Raw genomic sequence first — 18,566 nt, forward strand, 5'->3', positions numbered from 1 at the left:
CAGTGCAAACCTGTAGTGTGCACATTTGCCATGTTTGTTTAGAAGTATTTTTATTTTTAAAATAAATAAATTCTGTTAAATATAAAGATGTATGCCAGTTTTCTTGAAGTCTATGAATATTGTCTTTGGTGGTCAAACTGGCTGCAATTTAAGGGGCTATCACAGAAATCATGCCTATAGCACCAAAATGGTTAGGGCCGGCTCTGTGACAGACTTTGGAGGATTAAGGGAAGTTTAATGAATTGAATACATGCATATATCTTTGAATAAATAAAAGATAGGAAGAAGATGAGGGTGTGTGAAGGAGATCCAGCAGAAGTTCAAACTCCTGACTGAAATTCCTCTCTGACAAATCAAAGTATTCCAGTAAAGTCAAAGTAGGCCTATCTGTACTGAAGCTCCATGAAGGAGACTAATCAGACCTTTAAAGACTTTAACACTAACATGTGATCCATGTCACAGCTGTTTTATAGAAATATGATTATTATCTTTGCATGAACTTTCAGATTTCAACTCCATCACCGCCAACACCAGAACATTTGGAACAATCAGCAGAATCCAAACATTTGTACTCTTGTTTCAAATTATCCAATTTGTTTTTTATTGATCTTATCTGTAAGTTTTATTTCCCAACAGCAAGACTTAAATGTTTGGTAAACCTCTCGGGGGCTCAACGTCAAAACTGAGAAACATCCTGTTTAGTTGGTCAATCTATGTCATATTTACTTATATTCTGACACATTATAGACTAAATAATATCCTTACAACAGAAGACAGGTCTCAGTATGCTTGAATATAATCTATAAATAATATTAAACATTTGAATATTTCTTGAAGACGATTCAGAGCAGGACATGAACGTCCTCACTGATTATTATTATGTCCCTGAACGCAGCAGTCAGAGCCACCTACATGTGAAAACGTTGAGTAGTAATAATACATTACAGTTCCTGTTTTCAGTCTGCTCACTTGTCTGAAAAATAAAACTGATGGCGCCACCTGCTGGACAAAGATTCAAAGCTTGATCCAAACAGCAGCCGAGCTCTTATCCAGCTGCTTCAAAGTGAGCAGCCTGATGACTCTGCTGGAGCCAGATTCACACGTAGCCCCGGCCGGGTCACACTCCTGTTCAGGTTTGATCTCTAAAGAGAGAGAAACTGGTCTGTAAGGCATTCAGATATAAACTACTGTAGGGTAGAGGTCACCGAGGGGCGGGCTGGAACAAAGAAAGATCACTTGTAGTCTGTCTGTTGATGTCTCAGTATTTTTGCTGTCTTTCTTTTCTTATTGTATTTTGTCGTTGCTGTCCTGACCTTGTCTGTTTGTTTTTTCTGTGCCTTATTTGTCATGTATATGTCACCAGTTTGTCACGCTATTGCACCTCATTAAATGAATGAATGAATAAAAACCATTCCTGAGATAATCCACTGCTGGTACGGAGGTGCTCTCTGCCTCCTGTGTGTGAACAAAGAGTGTGTGTGTGTTTGAAGATACAAGTATATCCATCTCAGATAGAACTGTGTTTGTCTTTGATTGAAATGGGGGCGGCAGTTGCGGTAGAGGGTCGCCGGTTCAAGTCCCTGGCCTGGTAGCTGGAGAGGTGCCAGTCCACTTCCTGAGCACTGCCCTTGAGCAAGGCACTGAACCCCAAAACTGCTCTGGAGCGCTCGCTGTGGGCCGCCCCCTCACTCTGAGACCTCTCCATTAATGCATGTCCACAGGATCCTGTTTGTTCATGTGTGTGTTCATGTTTATTAAACAGAGTGATTCATAAAGGATCAATTCAAAATGAAATATGAAACACACATTGTGAGTGTGTGTAGTTGTCAAACTGAAAGCAGACATCACAGCCGTTTTTACATCTGCACTCCTGAAAACATGGAAATCATTTGAGGAGGACTGCTCCTGACTGCAGACGCAGCACTGAGGGAATGCTACTTTCAACATCAGGCTACTTTTAGAAAATGACCAACCCTGCCTTTAAGCGTGATATTGATTTGAGGTCATATCGCCCCGCCCTGCTAACCAGGCTACCGGAGCAGCAGCAGCACGGCGCCATGCTTCCTCTCCTGAACACAGACAGAAGAGAGGGAGTTGTTTTGATACAGCTGATCATTCAAATATCTAAAAGAAGTGATCATTCAGATTGGGAAATGTACCAACCTTCCTTGTTTGTGTGACTTTCAAATAAAACACAGTCCTCTCAACCTCACACAGTCCATGTTTTCTTGAAGAATAATTCTCTCAGGTGTTCAGAGTTCAGGTGTGTAGCTCCAGACGCCGCTGCAGCTCAGGCCGTAGTTCTCCTCTCTCACACTGTCGGGCAGCTCAAACTGAGCCAGCGGCCTCAGGAGGCGTCGGATGGCGTGCTCCTCAAACTGAGCTCTTCCTGGATCTCCGATCAGGACTTTGGTGCCGTGGGTCTCCATGCAGCGGTTCAACCAGCTGTGCAGGCTGGTGGCGAGGGACTGGTCGTAGAACATGTCGCCCAGCAGGATCAGGTGGAAGGCGGCGGGCGGTGAACCCATGATGTTGTGGGTGAGACACACAGGAGGCTGCAGGCCGTTCAGCTCACTGTTCATGTGCGTTGCCACGGCTGCCACTGGAACACAAACAGGCGGGTTAACACGTCACAGGGTTAGGCTTCAAGGAATCATGGTGTTCATGTGTTTCTTTTAATCACAGCAGTCTATATACAGGGTTCACACTCTTTTCCAGGGATCATTTTCCAGGACTTTTCCAGGACATTTTCAGCCATGATGGAGCTGGTATGACAGTCCGTGATCGTGCCACGCCAATATTAAGTGTAGTCTTTAACAAGGTTAATCACACCCACTGTGAGCTACCGCTTCAACGGTTAAACATTTAATATCATGTTAAGGTCCATTTTTTACACTTAACAACGCAGTATTATATTTGAAGAGACAATGCTAGCAAACAAGAAACTTTCAATGGATTCTTGTTCCTCGTGTCCCTGGCTGTACCCCTGAGAAGTTTCAGCAGATTTTACTGGAGACTTTTTTAAATGATTAAAGTTGAATTCTGGTCAAATTGCATAGAGACGCTGATATTTTAGAACATTTTAATTCATTTTTCTAAAAAACAAGAAACTTTCAATGGAAAGGTCTTCTGGTTTCTGTTTGTAGTTCATTTAAAGTCCCCATGATACTGACAGCAGGCAGAACATTATCTGCACTGAGGACCACCTCCCACAGACGGGATTCTGACAATGATTTGTTTGTCTTAAGAACCAGATACATGCAGTAAAAAAGTCTGTTCTAGATAAAAACTCATTTACAGCCACAGATCTGCTCGACTCTGTCACAAAAGCTGATGATTGTTAGATTCCCTGCATTCCTGAAACGCATCACAAACGATCGACCCGGCCTCCATGGAGGACAGACCTGACAAAGCTTCACTTTTCATTTCTTACAGATCTGCACAAGGATGCAGCCTCTAGTGGACACTCGATGAACTGCAGGATTTTGCACCTCAGCATCGGCTTCATTTTTAAAGACCAGAGGTTTCTGCTTAGTTTGACAAAGTGCAGTCTGAAAGCAAACCGAACCAAATGAAAAATGCAGCAATGTTGCAGCTCAATGATAAATGGATTGAGCTTGTAAAGCGCTTTTCTGGTCTTCTGAAGACTCAAAGCTCTTTTTACACCGCAGGTCACACCTACACATTCACACCCTGATGGTAGAGACTGCTGAGTAAAGAGACCATCAGAAATAACTAATCCCTTTCATAGACACACATACGCCACTGATGAAGCAGCGAGAGCAATTCAGGGTTCAGCGTCTTGCCCAAGGACACGTCGGAGATCTGGCTGCAGGAGCTCGGGATTGAACCCCAAACCTTCGGGTTGAGAGACGACCGACTCTACCAACCGAGCCACAGCCGCCCCTGAATCGCCCAAAATTTCATACGTTAAAATGAAATAATGTTGAGCTCCATCACAGCTTTTTGACTTCTTGCGTCAACCATCTGAGACCTCAGCCAACCACACGAGAGAAAAACCTTCCACCCGTTCACGACATGCAGCGAATGTTTTAATGTTCCTATCAAAATAAGAGCCTGAAAATGTGTCCATGCTGTCATGTCATGATGTGAGTAAATAACACAGTAGAGTAAGAGATGAATGAATGCTTACTAGGGTCGATGTCGTTAGCCACTACATGAGCGGCACCGCACAGAATGGCGGCGATGGCGGAGGCTCCGCAGCCGCTGCCCAGATCCAGAACGGTCTGACCCCGACACACTGCGGGGTGGTCCAGGAGAAACCTGAACACAGAGACAGAAACAAACAAAACAGCTGTTTAGGTTTGTGAAACCAACGAGACGCCAGAGTCACTTCCTGCTCCGTCCCACAGGTCGGAATCAAACCTACGGTCTCTGCACATTGTGGCCCTCGAGCTAACCACTAGGCCATCGCCACCCCTTTATCTTAATGTCTTTGTTGCATAATTTCAACGTACTGAAGCGACTGCTCAAACTAATCTTTAAATGACAGTGAGCCTTTGTCCCAGGCGTCTGATGTGTTAGAAGTCCTTCACTAAAAGGTGGCTAAGGTCCTGGACCTCCTGACAACACTAAAGATCTGCACTGAGCAGCCGCTGAAGTCCTGAAGTCAAACACTGGAGCTCAGAGAGTTTAGTGAGAACAATAGAGAAGACGAGGGAACCAGCTGAACAATTGACTCAGGACTTTTGCTTTTATATCGTTATTAAGACATCTCCTACTGAGCCAAGACACATGCACATTTCAAAAAATAAATCAACCTGTAGTTGGTCCGAACTTCATGGTGTCACGTCCAACACGTCTTTATGACTTCATTCTCGGTTTGGGAGGCGTGGTCTCATTGGACAAATCATCATTATCATCTTATTTCATTAAAACTTCATTAAAGATAGAGTCGGTATCTTTTCAAAATAAAATACAGACTTCTCCTAAAGCTGCTCCATTGTCCCTTCTGGGCCTCCGTACATGTGTGCTGGTGACTGTGTCTGCAGAGACTCTGTCCTCTCACTGGATTTTACTGTTCTGCTTTGTTCTGGTTGACTCAGGATGTTTCTGGGCGGAGCTGGTGTGTTTTGTAGTGTCTCATCTGTATGCATGTACCTTATATTCTCTAATAATCAACATTTATGTCAAGTAGTCATGCTGCATAATCATATGTATCTCAGTAAACTGTATCTTAATAAACTGAAACTGCGCCTCAGGGTAAAAATGCATTTAGCAGAGCACACAGGAAGGAGCCCTCAGGGGAGGGTGAAAGAAAGTTCAGTACAGCAATACAGAAAGGTGAATCCTTAAAGTTACCAATAAAGATGAAGTTGAACAGATCAGATGGTGAAAAGAGGGCGTGAAGAAGTTTGTCTCCACGCCCCTGCAAAGCCATACATACTGTAATCTTTGTCTGTTTTAGTCTCTTCAGTTGAAGGGCTCACTGCTTTATGACTCCATGAATACAGCTTCCTGTGCTCATGTTCTTTGGCCTCCAGGTCCGGTCTCTGAAGAGGACTTTGCAAACTTTAAGGACTACAATTACACCGTGAAGAAAACAGAAAATAGATTCAGAACTTCAAAGTGTTGCGGCTTCATTGGGTTCGGATGTAGGTTTAATCTGGGTCCAAATTTGATACAAAAAGTCACTACAGTTTCCTCCAGACAATGACAGCGCACAGGTGAGTGGAGGAGTGGATACAGTTCAGTGATTGGACGAGATTCAAACCGGCGAATATGACGGACGTGGACGTAGCAGCAAAGAAGAGAAAATATAATCAGAGTGAGGAGAAACACCACAATCATTGTTCATTTTAACTGCATTAAAGTTCATATTTTAACACCATATTTATGGACTTTAAAGGTCACATATTCTGCTAAACCCACTCCCCCATGTTCCTCTAACTCTAACATGTGTCTCTAGTCCGTCTACAAACCCCCCAATGATGAGAAAAGTCCATCCTCTCCGTCTTCTGCCTGCTCCACTTTTCAGAAAATGTGTGCTCAAACAGGCCGTTTGGAGATGTTCCCTTCATGACATCACAAAGGGCAGTAGCCCCTCCCCCAGGTGGGTGACACTCCCACAGCTAGGTGTTTGTTCTGCCCTCTGAGGCCGCGATCACACCGAGACGCGCCGCTGCAGACGCGGGCGCTCATAAATACATTTATTTCGTTTAGATTTCCAAGGTAATTCTAATTAGAGGAAACCATGGACCTAACTTCATATTACTTTACTGGAAATGTATTCAAGAAATGAGCAGCTATTTATCACCTGCTTCTCTGGAAATAGCAGAATATAATTACTCGGTGATCATTTTGTGGTGAATTGTGATTTCATTTCAAATAAATGATTTGATAATTGTCACCTACTTACCATGAAATTTGGGGGTAATTTCAAAGAAATTGGAAAAAACAGTTTCTTACCAATTAGGACTTGCTTACAATTAAGATCGGGCATTATTTCAAAGAGGTTACGTGCTAATTTTCACTCAATTGTCATGAAATTCAGGGGTAATTTCAATGAAATCAAAAAAAAGTTTGTCTAATTATCACCTAATTACGACGAAATTTGCGGACCTGTAAAGTGTTACCTAGATTTTTGTACAATTCAAAGTGTACATATCATTTTCCAGTAACTTTGACATTTGTCGTTTGAATGATTTACAACGGGGATGTAAAGCAGCTGTGCACCAACAGCTGTTAGTGACGTCACTACTAAAGAGGTGAAAGGTGAATGAAACAGGTATATTAGAGATCTCACCGTGACAGCGCCTGTCCTCCGGGCCAGTAGATCGCCCAGTACGGGTCCTCGTAGGGCCACAGTTCGGGTCTCTCCGTCCAGAATCTGCAGCTGGGAGTGAACAGCCTCAGTCTGAGCTCCGGGGTGAGGCTCTGCTCTCCGACCACCTCCGTGTTTTCACCGATAAATCTGCGGCTGTGAGACACACACCTCCGTCTGAATGCTGTGAACGAGCCTTTAACACACCTGCTCCATGTAGAGGACTTAAAGAGTCCAAACATGACCAGTTAGCCACGGAGCTACTCGTCAGAGCCCTTCTTATGTCTCTGTCATGTTCTGTCTATGTGCTACATACTTTCTACATTTAATAACTACATGTTCAACTGTTTCTGCTAGATTGCATATCTCACAAAGACCAGATGAATGTTTTCCAGTGATATGTAGAGAGCTATTTAAATGACTGTGACTGATTCTTAACCTGGACATTACGACCTCCTCTCTTCTGTTGCTCCCTCTGTATTTTACTTTATCTATTTCCCTCTGAATTGAATATAAATGTCTTCCCTTTGTCTGATTGTTCCGATATTGTTGCCATTCCTGTTTGATTTTACTCCATGTGACTCGTTTCCCCTCTGACTGAGATCATTTGATGTTAATATCAATCCTCTCTTTCTTTACAGCTTCCTTTGCCAACCGGTCCACCTTTTCATTTCCTGCTATACCTGAATGTGCTGGAACCCACATGAACATCACATCTGTCCCCTGTTTAACCACCTGGGAATGTGTAAATATGATTTCATATAATACATCTTGACGACTGTGAGATGATCCTGATTGAATACTGTATAAAGCGCTGACTGAATCACTGCATATCAGCACTTTCCTTCCTTTCATTTGCTCAACACATTCTAATGCAACTAAAATGGCGTACAACTCTACTGTGTACACGTTCAGGAAATCTGACGTTCTCTTCACTACTTCAACCTTGAACCTTTTGGGATAAACGCAGCTGATCCTGTTGCATTTGTCATCGGGTCTTTAGATCCATCTGTGAATACTTGTACATGATCTCCATATCTCTGTTCTATGTGTTCATAGAATTCACTCACTAAATCAACATTTCTTTTCCTTTCCTTTATCTTTAGTAACTCCAAGTCTACTTCAGCTGTCTCAAGCATCCACATTGGAACTGGTGGCCATAAAACAGCTGGACTGATATCCTTGTCATACACTCCCATATCTCTCGCCACTCTATCCCCTATCCATCCAAAACTGGACTTAATTGTTCTCTCTTTTTCCCAGCAATCCTTTAACACTGATTTTGTTGGGTGACTATCTCCATGTCCTCTCAAGTTCAGCCAATAATTAGCTAATAGCTGTTTCCTCCTTAAACATAGTGGCATCTCTCCTACTTCTACCTGAAGTGCACATATTGGAGATGATTTCACTGCCCCAACATATATCCTAAGAGCCTGTGCCTGAATCATTTCTAACTTTGCAAGTGTTGTCTTTGCTGCAGATCCATACACCACACTCCCATACTCAATCCTAGTTCTAATTAACGCCACATATATATATTTTAAGGCAGCAACATCAGCTCCCCAATCCATTCCTACAAGACATCTCATTACATTTATTACTTTTTTGCATTTATCAACAATATTCCTCATGTGTTCCTTCCATGTCAACCGGACATCAAAGAATACCCCTAAAAAACAAAATGAGTCAACTCGTTTTAGCTTATTTCCAAACTATGTCAACCCAATATTCTCCCCAATTTTATTTCAAGAAAAGAACATGATCTTTGTTTTTTCCACAGAAAATGTAAATCCCCACTTTAATCCCCACTTCTCAACTAAACTGATCCCTTTCTGAATTTTATTTACAATAAATTGTATATTCTTTCCTTTTTTCCACAATGCTCCATCATCCGCAAACAATGATCTTCCTATATCTGTTGGGATATTATCAAACATATAATTTATCATAATTGAAAATAAAATCGGACTTATCACACTTCCCTGTGGTGTTCCATTCTCTACAACATACTTTTTAGGTATTTCATCACCTATTTTAACTTGAATCGATCTCTTGTTCAGAAAATCAAGGTTCCGCTCACAAAGGTTCCCATTATTTATGTCACATACGAATCAATAATACTTTTCTGATACATGAATGTGTATCAAAAACAGTAGATGTAAATAACGTACCTATATATTCAACTTTTATATCTTTAAATGTATTTTTAAACTGTTGTCTTTCAAGCTGCTGTAACATAATTATTTTTTAGTAATTGTCCCCAATGGGGGGTCGATGGAGATGATCTTATCTCTTAAAATGTAATAAAAACAGAACTGAGGTTCTTCTTCTACTGATTCATTTAAATGTCTCTCTCTATCAGGAATCTCTTCTCTTCTTTTCAGCTGCTCTAAAAAAAAGACAATAAAATCATAATCAGTGATATTTTGTGTACCACCCCATCACTGCCCGGGTCTCACAGATGGGAGACACGTGGGTATACTAATTAATAAAGCAATTTATTAATAAGGAAAAAAACTTGTAGATTTAAAGAATCTTTAAAGTCAGCTGTGTAAGGTGAGGGTCTGTATGGCTGTTGTGTTGAAGACAAATAATCCAAAAGGCCAAGCTGTGTGCTCATAAGAGTCTCTCTGAAAGTCTAAACCCCTCTATTTCAGCCCTGCTCAGAACAGGCTGTTTCTGTGTCTGTACCTTTAAATATGTAAATGAGCTGTGTCTGACCACGCCCCCTCTCTGGAAGGGCTTGGGTGTACTCGGTGCTTTCTCGCTCCATGTCCTATTGTTTACGGTGAGAAGGCAGACTCAGAGGGCAGAACAAACACCTAGCTGTGGGAGTGTCACCCACCTGGGGGAGGGGCTACTGCCCTTTGTGATGTCATGAAGGGAAAATCTCCAAACGGCCTGTTTGAGCATACATTTTCTGAAAAGTGGAGAAGGTAAAAGACGGAGAGGATGGACTTTTCTCATCATTGGGGGGTTTGTAGACAGACTAGAGACACATGTTAGAGGAACATGGGGAAGTGGATTTTAAAGATGTGACCTTTAAATTTGACCTGATTTGGATGTTTGGTTTAATTTAGCAACTAAACAAGAACACGTTTCCATCTGTGTCTATCTGTCTGTCTTGAATGCAAACTTTTTCTTCCCTGAAAGAAATCCATGCACATCAACCTGTGTAGATGTCTCCTCAGTCCTCTGCATGGAGGCTTTGTGTCTCCTGAACCCAGACAACACGTTCTCTGAAGAGGAGGCAGAGTGTGACGATCCGGGGGAAGCCTTAGCACTAACCTGAGCAGAGGTCAATGAGGCCGTTAGAATGCTCCTCACTGACAAGGCGCCCAGGGGACTCATTTATCAACAGTGAGTAGAAAGTGTTTTAAATTCTGTCTTACAAATGAAATTTAGAATGTACTAAAGTACAGAAAAAATCTGTATTTATCAACCATGCCGACAGCGATCGTACTCACATCGGTAGGTAATCAGTGTTGATAAATCCCATGTTCTTAACCTGCAGGCTCGCACACGTTCAGGGACATTTACATTCACAAACGCCTCCAATGAACCATTTATGGTAACAACACACCTCTTTAAAAACCACCTGAATATATTTACCTCGCCGGAATAATGACTACGAGAGCAAAGAAAAGGAGCTTCATAACAACAGGAATGGAAGTGGAAGAGGTTGAATAAAAAAGGGAAATAAATAAATAGATAAATAAATAAAGAGATAAAATAAGGTTAGTAACTCTCGCGCTAAGTGACCCAGATAAATGATTAGTCTTTTCACTTAGTGGAAGTTACGAACAAAAGAACAAATGCTGCATGAGAGAAGGTGACAGGTCAGAGGAGAAAACACCAAGATGAAGTTTGAGAATAAGTTCAGTGCAAAAAATAACAACGCATCACGGAACAAAAGCCAGAAGTATCTGCTCCACAATTTCACCCTTGAACATTTACAGCGTGGTCGGGGGCACAGCTCTCTCTGGGGGATTAATCAAACAGTGACGCTCTCCCAACAGAACAAGCTGGACCAAACGGATCAGTGCGCTCTTTTGAACTTACTGCAGAGCGCACGCTTCACCAAATCATCTAATAATGCAAAACCCAGTGGGCGAGCACTGTAGCTGTTCCCACTCAACGTTGTTGAAGCCAAAATACGCCGCTTAGGGGCGCTTCCATCTTATGATTTTGACGTCATTTGGAGCCAGAGTCTGCGCAGTAGGGTCCGGGGGGAGGAGCCCTGGTAACACGCCCCGCCCACTTAGCGTACTGCCCTGTCCTCTGTTTTTAACGAAATCGTTCTATATTGAAGCTATGTTTAAGCTAGGTTAGCGCCACAGACCGTAGACTACAGGTGGTAAGATATGTTGTATTCTGTTAGAAACTGATAGTCTGCAATGTGAGTCATGTCGGCTTTTCTAATATATTTAAGTGAACAGTAAATCAATTGTTTTTTGTATCTTCATTTAGGCAAAGAAGAGATAAAAGCAGCTGGTCTGACATCTTCCACAGAGGTGAAGTGTAAGTTAAAATCATCTGTTAAAAGTTTATATCCTGTGATTTTTATTTAAGTTTCATAAGAGGTCAAAACAAGCTGTTGTTAACAATACAGTCTTCTAAAATAAAAATCACACTGAGTCATACACCAGCTAAATGTTAAATAGAAAGGTGATGTTTTCTTTTCCATTTTACAATCAACAGAACCTAAAAATGACTCATTTCAACCTTCATCTGCACACCTGTTACAGAGGTCAGGCTGGGGTCACAGAGTTTGAAGGAACCTCCTCCTTTTATCACCTGTGCCAGATGCCCTGCTCATCCACTGTGGTAGAAATGACCTTACACCAGCAGCTCTCCCAGATGAAGAGTCCTCTCTGCCATCACCCAGAGGAGCTGATCGACGTCTGAAGAAGGTGGACAGAGTCTGGAGCTTTGTGACAGTGAACAGTGAGAAGGCTACCATAGTCATCCTCAGATAAAACACAGAGATCCAGGTCAATATTTAATTTATTTTTCTTTCCATGATGTTGCCCTGTGTTTGAAAGGCCAGATGCTGGAGGGTTGTGTTGGATTTGCTTTTCCATCATATTTTAACAGTCAAACAATCATCCAGGATCTCTTTACTTTATTTGATTTTTGTTTGGATTTCTTTGTTAAATTATGTTTTATACTTTCTCCTATGTTCCAGCAGTTTGACCTGATGGTCTCTCTTACTTATTGTCCACATGGTTAATGAAGCCAGGGGTTGTTTATTGAAGATTTCTTTTCATAAAATGTTTAAATCAACTTTTTAAAAATCTGAATTGACTGTCTCTGATTAACTGGAGTACAACAACGTGTTGGTCACAGTAAAATAATTTAGCAGTTAAGTTTATAGCTCACATTTGAAAAGGCCTTAAACTGACATTCATTTCTTCTTGACCAACAACAGCTAAGACAACAGCAAAGCTAACAGACGAGCTCATGAGATTCCATTTCCATTTATTCAATCACAGACTTGTCAAACAGTCTGGCATGTTGTGCTGCTGTTTTCAAGAGTTAATAACTGAAGAGAAGAAGACCATCGAGAGAGGACAGGAAACGCTCAGGGGACGAGTCCTCCACGTTGTCGGGGGACGAGTCCTCCACGTTGTCGGGGGACGAGTCCTCCACGTTGTCGGGGGACGAGTCCTCCACGTTGTCGGGGGACGAGTCCTCCACGTTGTCGGGGGACGAGAGTCCTCCACGTTGTCGGGGGACGAGTCCTCCACGTTGTCGGGGGACGAGTCCTCCACGTTGTCGGGGGACGAGTCCTCCACGTTGTCGGGGGACGAGTCCTCCACGTTGTCGGGGGACGAGTCCTCCACGTTGTCGGGGGACGAGTCCTCCACGTTGTCAGGGGACGAGAGTCCTCCACGTTGTCGGGGGACGAGTCCTCCACGTTGTCGGGGGGACGAGTCCTCCATGTTGTCAGGGGTTGCTGATGGATCTGAATCTGAGAGCATCTTCTGTGATAAACAAAAACAATCACAGAGTTAAATGTAAAGTATAATGAATTTTACTGTGATGTTTCTGTCTCAGACCTGAAATCAGATCTGTCCTCAGGTTCTGCTAAACTTCAGGTTCTAAAGTTTGTTTTAAAGACAGGAGAACTATTTATGAGACATGATGAATCCAATAATATGATCAGCTTTATGAATTTATGTTTTAAGACAAAAGTGTTCCTGCCACTTTCTATTGAAGATTATTGTAAACTGTCATCACATGGGCCAGCCTGATGAATTAAACTAATGTTAAATATTCTCATATAATCAGAAAGCCAGTTTGTGTGCAGAACCTCACCGGAGCTGGAATCAGAGTCTGGACTGCTGTTTCCTTTGGGCACTGATTTCCTTGAAGACAGAAAGAAGAACAATTTAAACATGAACTTCTTGCAGAACCATAGAGGCTGTTAAAATCTTCTGCTAGTCTTCCTTACATTTTAGGAAGGAAGTTTCTGTTCCCTTCTCTCTGTTTGCCTGTACATGACCTTTTAGTGCTGTAGAAGATGCTACAGTAAATCCTGGATCAGCTGTGTGGATGGTGTGACTGTGTGCTAAAGCTTTGTTCAAGTTGTCACACACATACTCATATGTCTTTGGAGAGTAAAAGTGCAGTGTGGTGGCAAACTGCTTATAAAATATAAAATAGTATTTTATCGGTGAGGTGTCCCAATCAAAGCATCCTACAGAGTATCAGCAGCTTTAGAGGGAGGAGACGAGAGCATTATGGAGAGGAGCGCACCGCAGGGGGCGAGCTGGAGGAGAGACGAGGGACCAGAGAAAAAGGAAATCCTTGTTTAAAATATAATGTTGACGAAAAGAGGGAAATAGGAAGAAATAAATATCACTGTTGAAATTCTTTAGAATACAGAGGCTGTGAATGTTCAGTTTTCTTTGGCTATAAAAAGACAACAACAGCCTGTAGTTTAATCCTGGTGTTTCTCTTTGTTAACGATTATTGAAGCGAAATCAAAAATAAATGCATGACATTTAAAACATATTAACATGTGTGGGGGAAAACACGATCTTTATGTCTTCTTTTGTTGTGCCTCTGTCTCCTCCTAACTTCAATAACAGCAGCATGTTGTGTGTAACACTGGTCTCCTGCATTAACACCTTCCTTTCAAAGGTGTTAAATACAGACACCGTCACAATCACCGAAACATTTCTGAATACAAATTCTAAATGAGCGTCATTAAATTTACAATATGATCAACTTGTGACTGTTGAATTGGTCGTGTGTGGAAGACAATGCAGAATATTCATCATGTTTAAGCAGCATGATGCTCGGTTAATATCACATTACACCACCGGTTGTTGATGTTTGCGTCCACGTTTCGGTTAGTCTCTTAAATCAGTAACAGTTATATTAAATCAGATCTTACCTTTAGTTTTATCTGGATCTTAAATCAGTAACAGTTATATTAAATCAGAGCTTACCTTTAGTTTTATCTGGATCTTAAATCAGTAACAGTTATATTAAATCACATCTTACCTTTAGTTTTATCTGGATCTTAAATCAGTAACAGTTATATTAAATCAGAGCTTACCTTTAGTTTTATCTGGATCTTAAATCAGTAACAGTTATATTAAATCACATCTTACCTTTAGTTTTATCTGGATCTTAAATCAGTAACAGTTATATTAAATCAGAGCTTACCTTTAGTTTTATCTGGATCTTAAATCAGTAACAGTTATATTAAATCACATCTTACCTTTAGTTTTATCTGGATCTTAAATCAGTAACAGTTATATTAAATCACATCTTACCTTTAGTTTTATCTGGATCTTAAATCAGTAACAGTTATATTAAATCACATCTTACCTTTAGTTTTATCTGGATACATAGAGAAATATTCTCCCCTCGTATATAGTCCTATGAATTTCAGCCTGCACGGTGAAAGTAAAACCTGTTCCTCTCGGTTTAGTCCACTTATCACTCAGACTGTAAACATGTTCACATTAGTAATGATGCAGGCCAGATTTAAATTATGTGACTTTGTTTTTGCCCTCGATACTTTTTGAGACTTTACCAGACGTTTTTATTTTTGCTGTAAAATAACTGTACAGTCAATGAACCGCTTGGTTTCATTGAAACCTTGGTTTTAAATACAATTTCAATCACAATAACGACATAACAATATCAAGAAACATAGCATGTCAGTTATTAGGTTTGTTCATTTAATAAAATAAAATAAAAAGATAAATCATGCCGGATAAGTAACCTAGCTTTACAACATTTAAGCTAACCTTAGACTGCTTATGTGTTAGCTAGCTAGATAACGACTTTAACCAATGACACATAAATCACTTTTTTACTTACCTAAAGAACTGCAAAGATCCGTTATCTCCCACAGGTCGGTTAGAACAGTTTACTGCAGAACAACTCATTTTACAGCTCAAAAAAGACGAAAAAACTGAACGGAAAAATTCAACGGCGTCTCGGCTTTCCTTCACTACGTAACTTTGTTATTCACAAAGAGAGCTACGCAAGATCGGCGGCTGTCAATCATCGTCAAATATGACGTAAAATCCCGTTTTTCAACCTCAAATAACTTATTTAAAACAAACTTCACAGAAAAATGAGCACTTGAACACAATGTAGGGTGATAATAACTCATGATCACAGCACAGTTTAGGTTTGGAAAAAAATTATGTGACGAGTATTTTAGCTTTACAGTTTGACCCACATCCCATCTGTTATCATTGAGGAGGCGGGGCTTATGACCTATGCTGCAGCCAGTCAGTAGGGGGAGCTCTAAAAATAAAAGCTTCACTAGACCGGGGACTTTGTCCCGTCCATTATTTTTACAGTCTATGGCAAAACCAGCCATGATGTAACATTTCAAAGTAACGCCTGTCACAGACGACTTTTTAAGGTTTTCACACCAATTAGGCAACGGGTCTGTTTCAAACCACACAAAATCACTTATTTTGTGTTTTGAATTAAAAAAACTGGGAACATGCATCTAGGTTGAGATGGATTCTGGCGTGCTGTGACACTCGTGGTGCTTTTTATTTGTAGTTTCAATGTTCTACCTCTAGATTCTGTGTGTAAGCATGCTCAGAGCTGTGCTTATATTTACACACATTTCTAAGTAAAAGAACAAGTTGATAAATTCCACTCTTTGTGTGGGAATGTTCTTACACACTCATTACTCACAGATCCGTGCTCACACACTGTTGATAGATGAGCCCCCTGATTTTGTGCTTCAAACGTTCGTACACACGGTTTAAGCACATATCTGTTAGTGAATGAGGCCCATTATCTTTTGTTTCTCTGCAACACGTTCAACTGGATGCCTCATTATAGAGAGCGTAATGCTGCAGCTCCCCCTGGTGGTGAACCTGTGTCAGTGCTATGTGAGTCCTTAAGACGTGATCATGTGAAAGCCTCCCCCAGTTTGAAGCAAAGAAATAAATCATTTTACAATCTTTAAAAATCAGATATATTTATACAATTTACTATATTTATTTAATACCACATTCTACTCTAATTCTGTGTAGAAGCAGCATGTTTGTGTGGACAATATCACACTGTGGAGCTGAATGAAATGTGAGTCTGTCTCAGAACACTTTCACTAACAGAGACCGCACCTTTACTGATTGAAATAAAGAGTAAGAGTCAGGTGAGGGGGGAGAAGGACAAATGTGTGGATCTTTGTGGAAAACAAAGTTTTATTTCAAATACAAGTGGAGAAGAAAATTACAGAGAGCAGACAGAGAAATAATCTCTTCAGATCGATCAGTCTGGGAGAAAACTGTGGAAACAGTGACACCTGCTGGCAGAAAGCACTGATCGCAGCAACAGAACCTAAACATGAATTATTATTCAAATAAAACCCTCCACAGATTGAATTTATTTCTATTTAAAATCCTGAGATAATAAAAACAGAAGGTTCAAACATCAAAGTGTAATAAACATCAGAAGTTCAAAATAAAGATAGTTTGATAACGTGTCCGTTGTTACCCTGACATGATGAATGAATATCAATGATTGAGTCTGCATGTTATTCTGCTCTTTTTATATCATCTCATATTACATCAAATATTCAGGTGCTGACTCTGCACCTGGATCCAGACATCCTGTTTGTAGTTCTTTTAAAAACTCAGTGAAGCCTCCTCTTTGTTTTGATCCAACAAAGAGACGACTGATTTATTATCAGACGACCAACGACTCGTGGTTAAAAGCAGAACTTCACACTTTAACTTGCACAGCTGGAATCAACTTCTACTGTTATCTGTGAATATGAGTCAATGAATAACCTGCACCACTACACATGTCCACAGGGTGGCGCTGCAACAGAAACATTTATATCCAAATCAAAGAGTTCATCTTCGGTCGTTGAGTCATGAAGCAGTTTAAATTCAGAATATGAGAATAGAAAAATGTCCGAGGTCATGGTCCTGTGTGTGACGGTGGAGCTGATCTCAGAGCAGCTCAGACTGCAGCACTGAGAGTCATCTGCGCTGTGATTGGTCCGTCAGTCTCCCAGTAACACAGCCCAGTTAAAGACTCACCAACACACCAGCTGCTGCTTCCAGCTCTGTGATCAGCAGGATCCTCTCTTTAAAGACTCACCTCCAGCTGTTGATATAAAAAGAGATAAATGAGAGATTAGACTCTGAGAGAGACTTCATGATTATTCTGATCATATAATATCATCGTTATCATGATTATTCTGATTATCAGTGATACAGAACATCCAGTATGAAGAGCAGCAGGGACTTCAGTCCTGCTCAGGAGTGAAGTGGGCGTGGAAAGTAGCACGCCACCTTTCAGCTCTCGTGGTCACTCGTGTTGGTGACTTCAAGCTTAAAGGGACAGAGAGTCCTTGAAGGCATCATCACGTCACAGACAGTTGAGTGATGTTGTGTTTACCGACAGTCCTTGAAGGCATCATCATGTCACAGACAGTTGAGTGACGTGTTTACTGAGAGTCCTTGAAGGCATCATCACGTAACAGACAGTTGAGTGACGTGTTTACCGAGAGTCCTTGAAGGCATCATCACGTCACAGACAGTTGAGTGACGTGTTTACCGAGAGTCCTTGAAGGCATCATCATCATGTCACAGACAGTTGAGTGACGTGTTTACTGAGAGTCCTTGAAGGCATCATCATCACGTCACAGACAGTTGAGTGACGTGTTTACTGAGAGTCCTTGAAGGCATCATCATGTCACAGACAGTTGAGTGATGTGTTTACTGAGAGTCCTTGAAGGCATCATCACGTAACAGACAGTTGAGTGACGTGTTTACCGAGAGTCCTTGAAGGCATCATCATCATGTCACAGACAGTTGAGTGATGTGTTTACAGAGAGTCCTTGAAGGCATCATCATGTCACAGACAGTTGAGTGATGTGTTTACTGAGAGTCCTTGAAGGCATCATCATGTCACAGACAGTTGAGTGACGTGTTTACAGAGAGTCCTTGAAGGCATCATCATGTCACAGACAGTTGAGTGATGTGTTTACCGAGAGTCCTTGAAGGCATCATCATGTCACAGACAGTTGAGTGATGTGTTTACTGAGAGTCCTTGAAGGCATCATCACGTCACAGACAGTTGAGTGATGTGTTTACTGAGAGTCCTTGAAGGCATCATCACGTCACAGACAGTTGAGTGATGTGTTTACTGAGAGTCCTTGAAGGCATCATCACGTCACAGACAGTTGAGTGATGTGTTTACTGAGAGTCCTTGAAGGCATCATCATGTCACAGACAGTTGAGTGATGTGTTTACTGTTGATTCATGTAAACTGTGTT

The 18,566-nt window shown here is 41.3% G+C and overlaps 3 protein-coding genes across 13 annotated transcripts in view; all 3 read right to left on the reverse strand.

The window, feature by feature from the left end:
- The window catches only part of LOC136179750 (NLR family CARD domain-containing protein 3-like), a 497,803-nt gene that overhangs the window by 194,839 nt on the left and 284,398 nt on the right, over positions 1–18,566 (reverse strand). The gene's annotated exons all lie outside the window — the stretch shown is intronic.
- On the reverse strand, positions 1,524–7,026 carry LOC136179658 (electron transfer flavoprotein beta subunit lysine methyltransferase-like). Its single transcript, XM_065956563.1, has 3 exons — positions 6,767–7,026; positions 4,154–4,284; positions 1,524–2,602 (listed from the first exon to the last, which is right to left on the reverse strand). The coding sequence occupies exons 1-3, from the start codon at positions 7,024–7,026 to the stop codon at positions 2,253–2,255; spliced, it is 741 nt and encodes a 246-aa protein (XP_065812635.1). The 3' UTR covers positions 1,524–2,252.
- On the reverse strand, positions 12,249–14,218 carry LOC136179753 (uncharacterized). Its single transcript, XM_065957452.1, has 2 exons — positions 13,106–14,218; positions 12,249–12,771 (listed from the first exon to the last, which is right to left on the reverse strand). Exon 2 carries the CDS (start codon positions 12,766–12,768, stop codon positions 12,316–12,318), a length of 453 nt encoding a protein of 150 aa, XP_065813524.1. The 5' UTR covers positions 12,769–12,771; positions 13,106–14,218; the 3' UTR covers positions 12,249–12,315.

Source organism: Labrus bergylta, chromosome 7, assembly GCF_963930695.1.
Source record: "Labrus bergylta chromosome 7, fLabBer1.1, whole genome shotgun sequence".
In the NCBI taxonomy this organism is placed as follows: domain Eukaryota; kingdom Metazoa; phylum Chordata; class Actinopteri; order Labriformes; family Labridae; genus Labrus; species Labrus bergylta.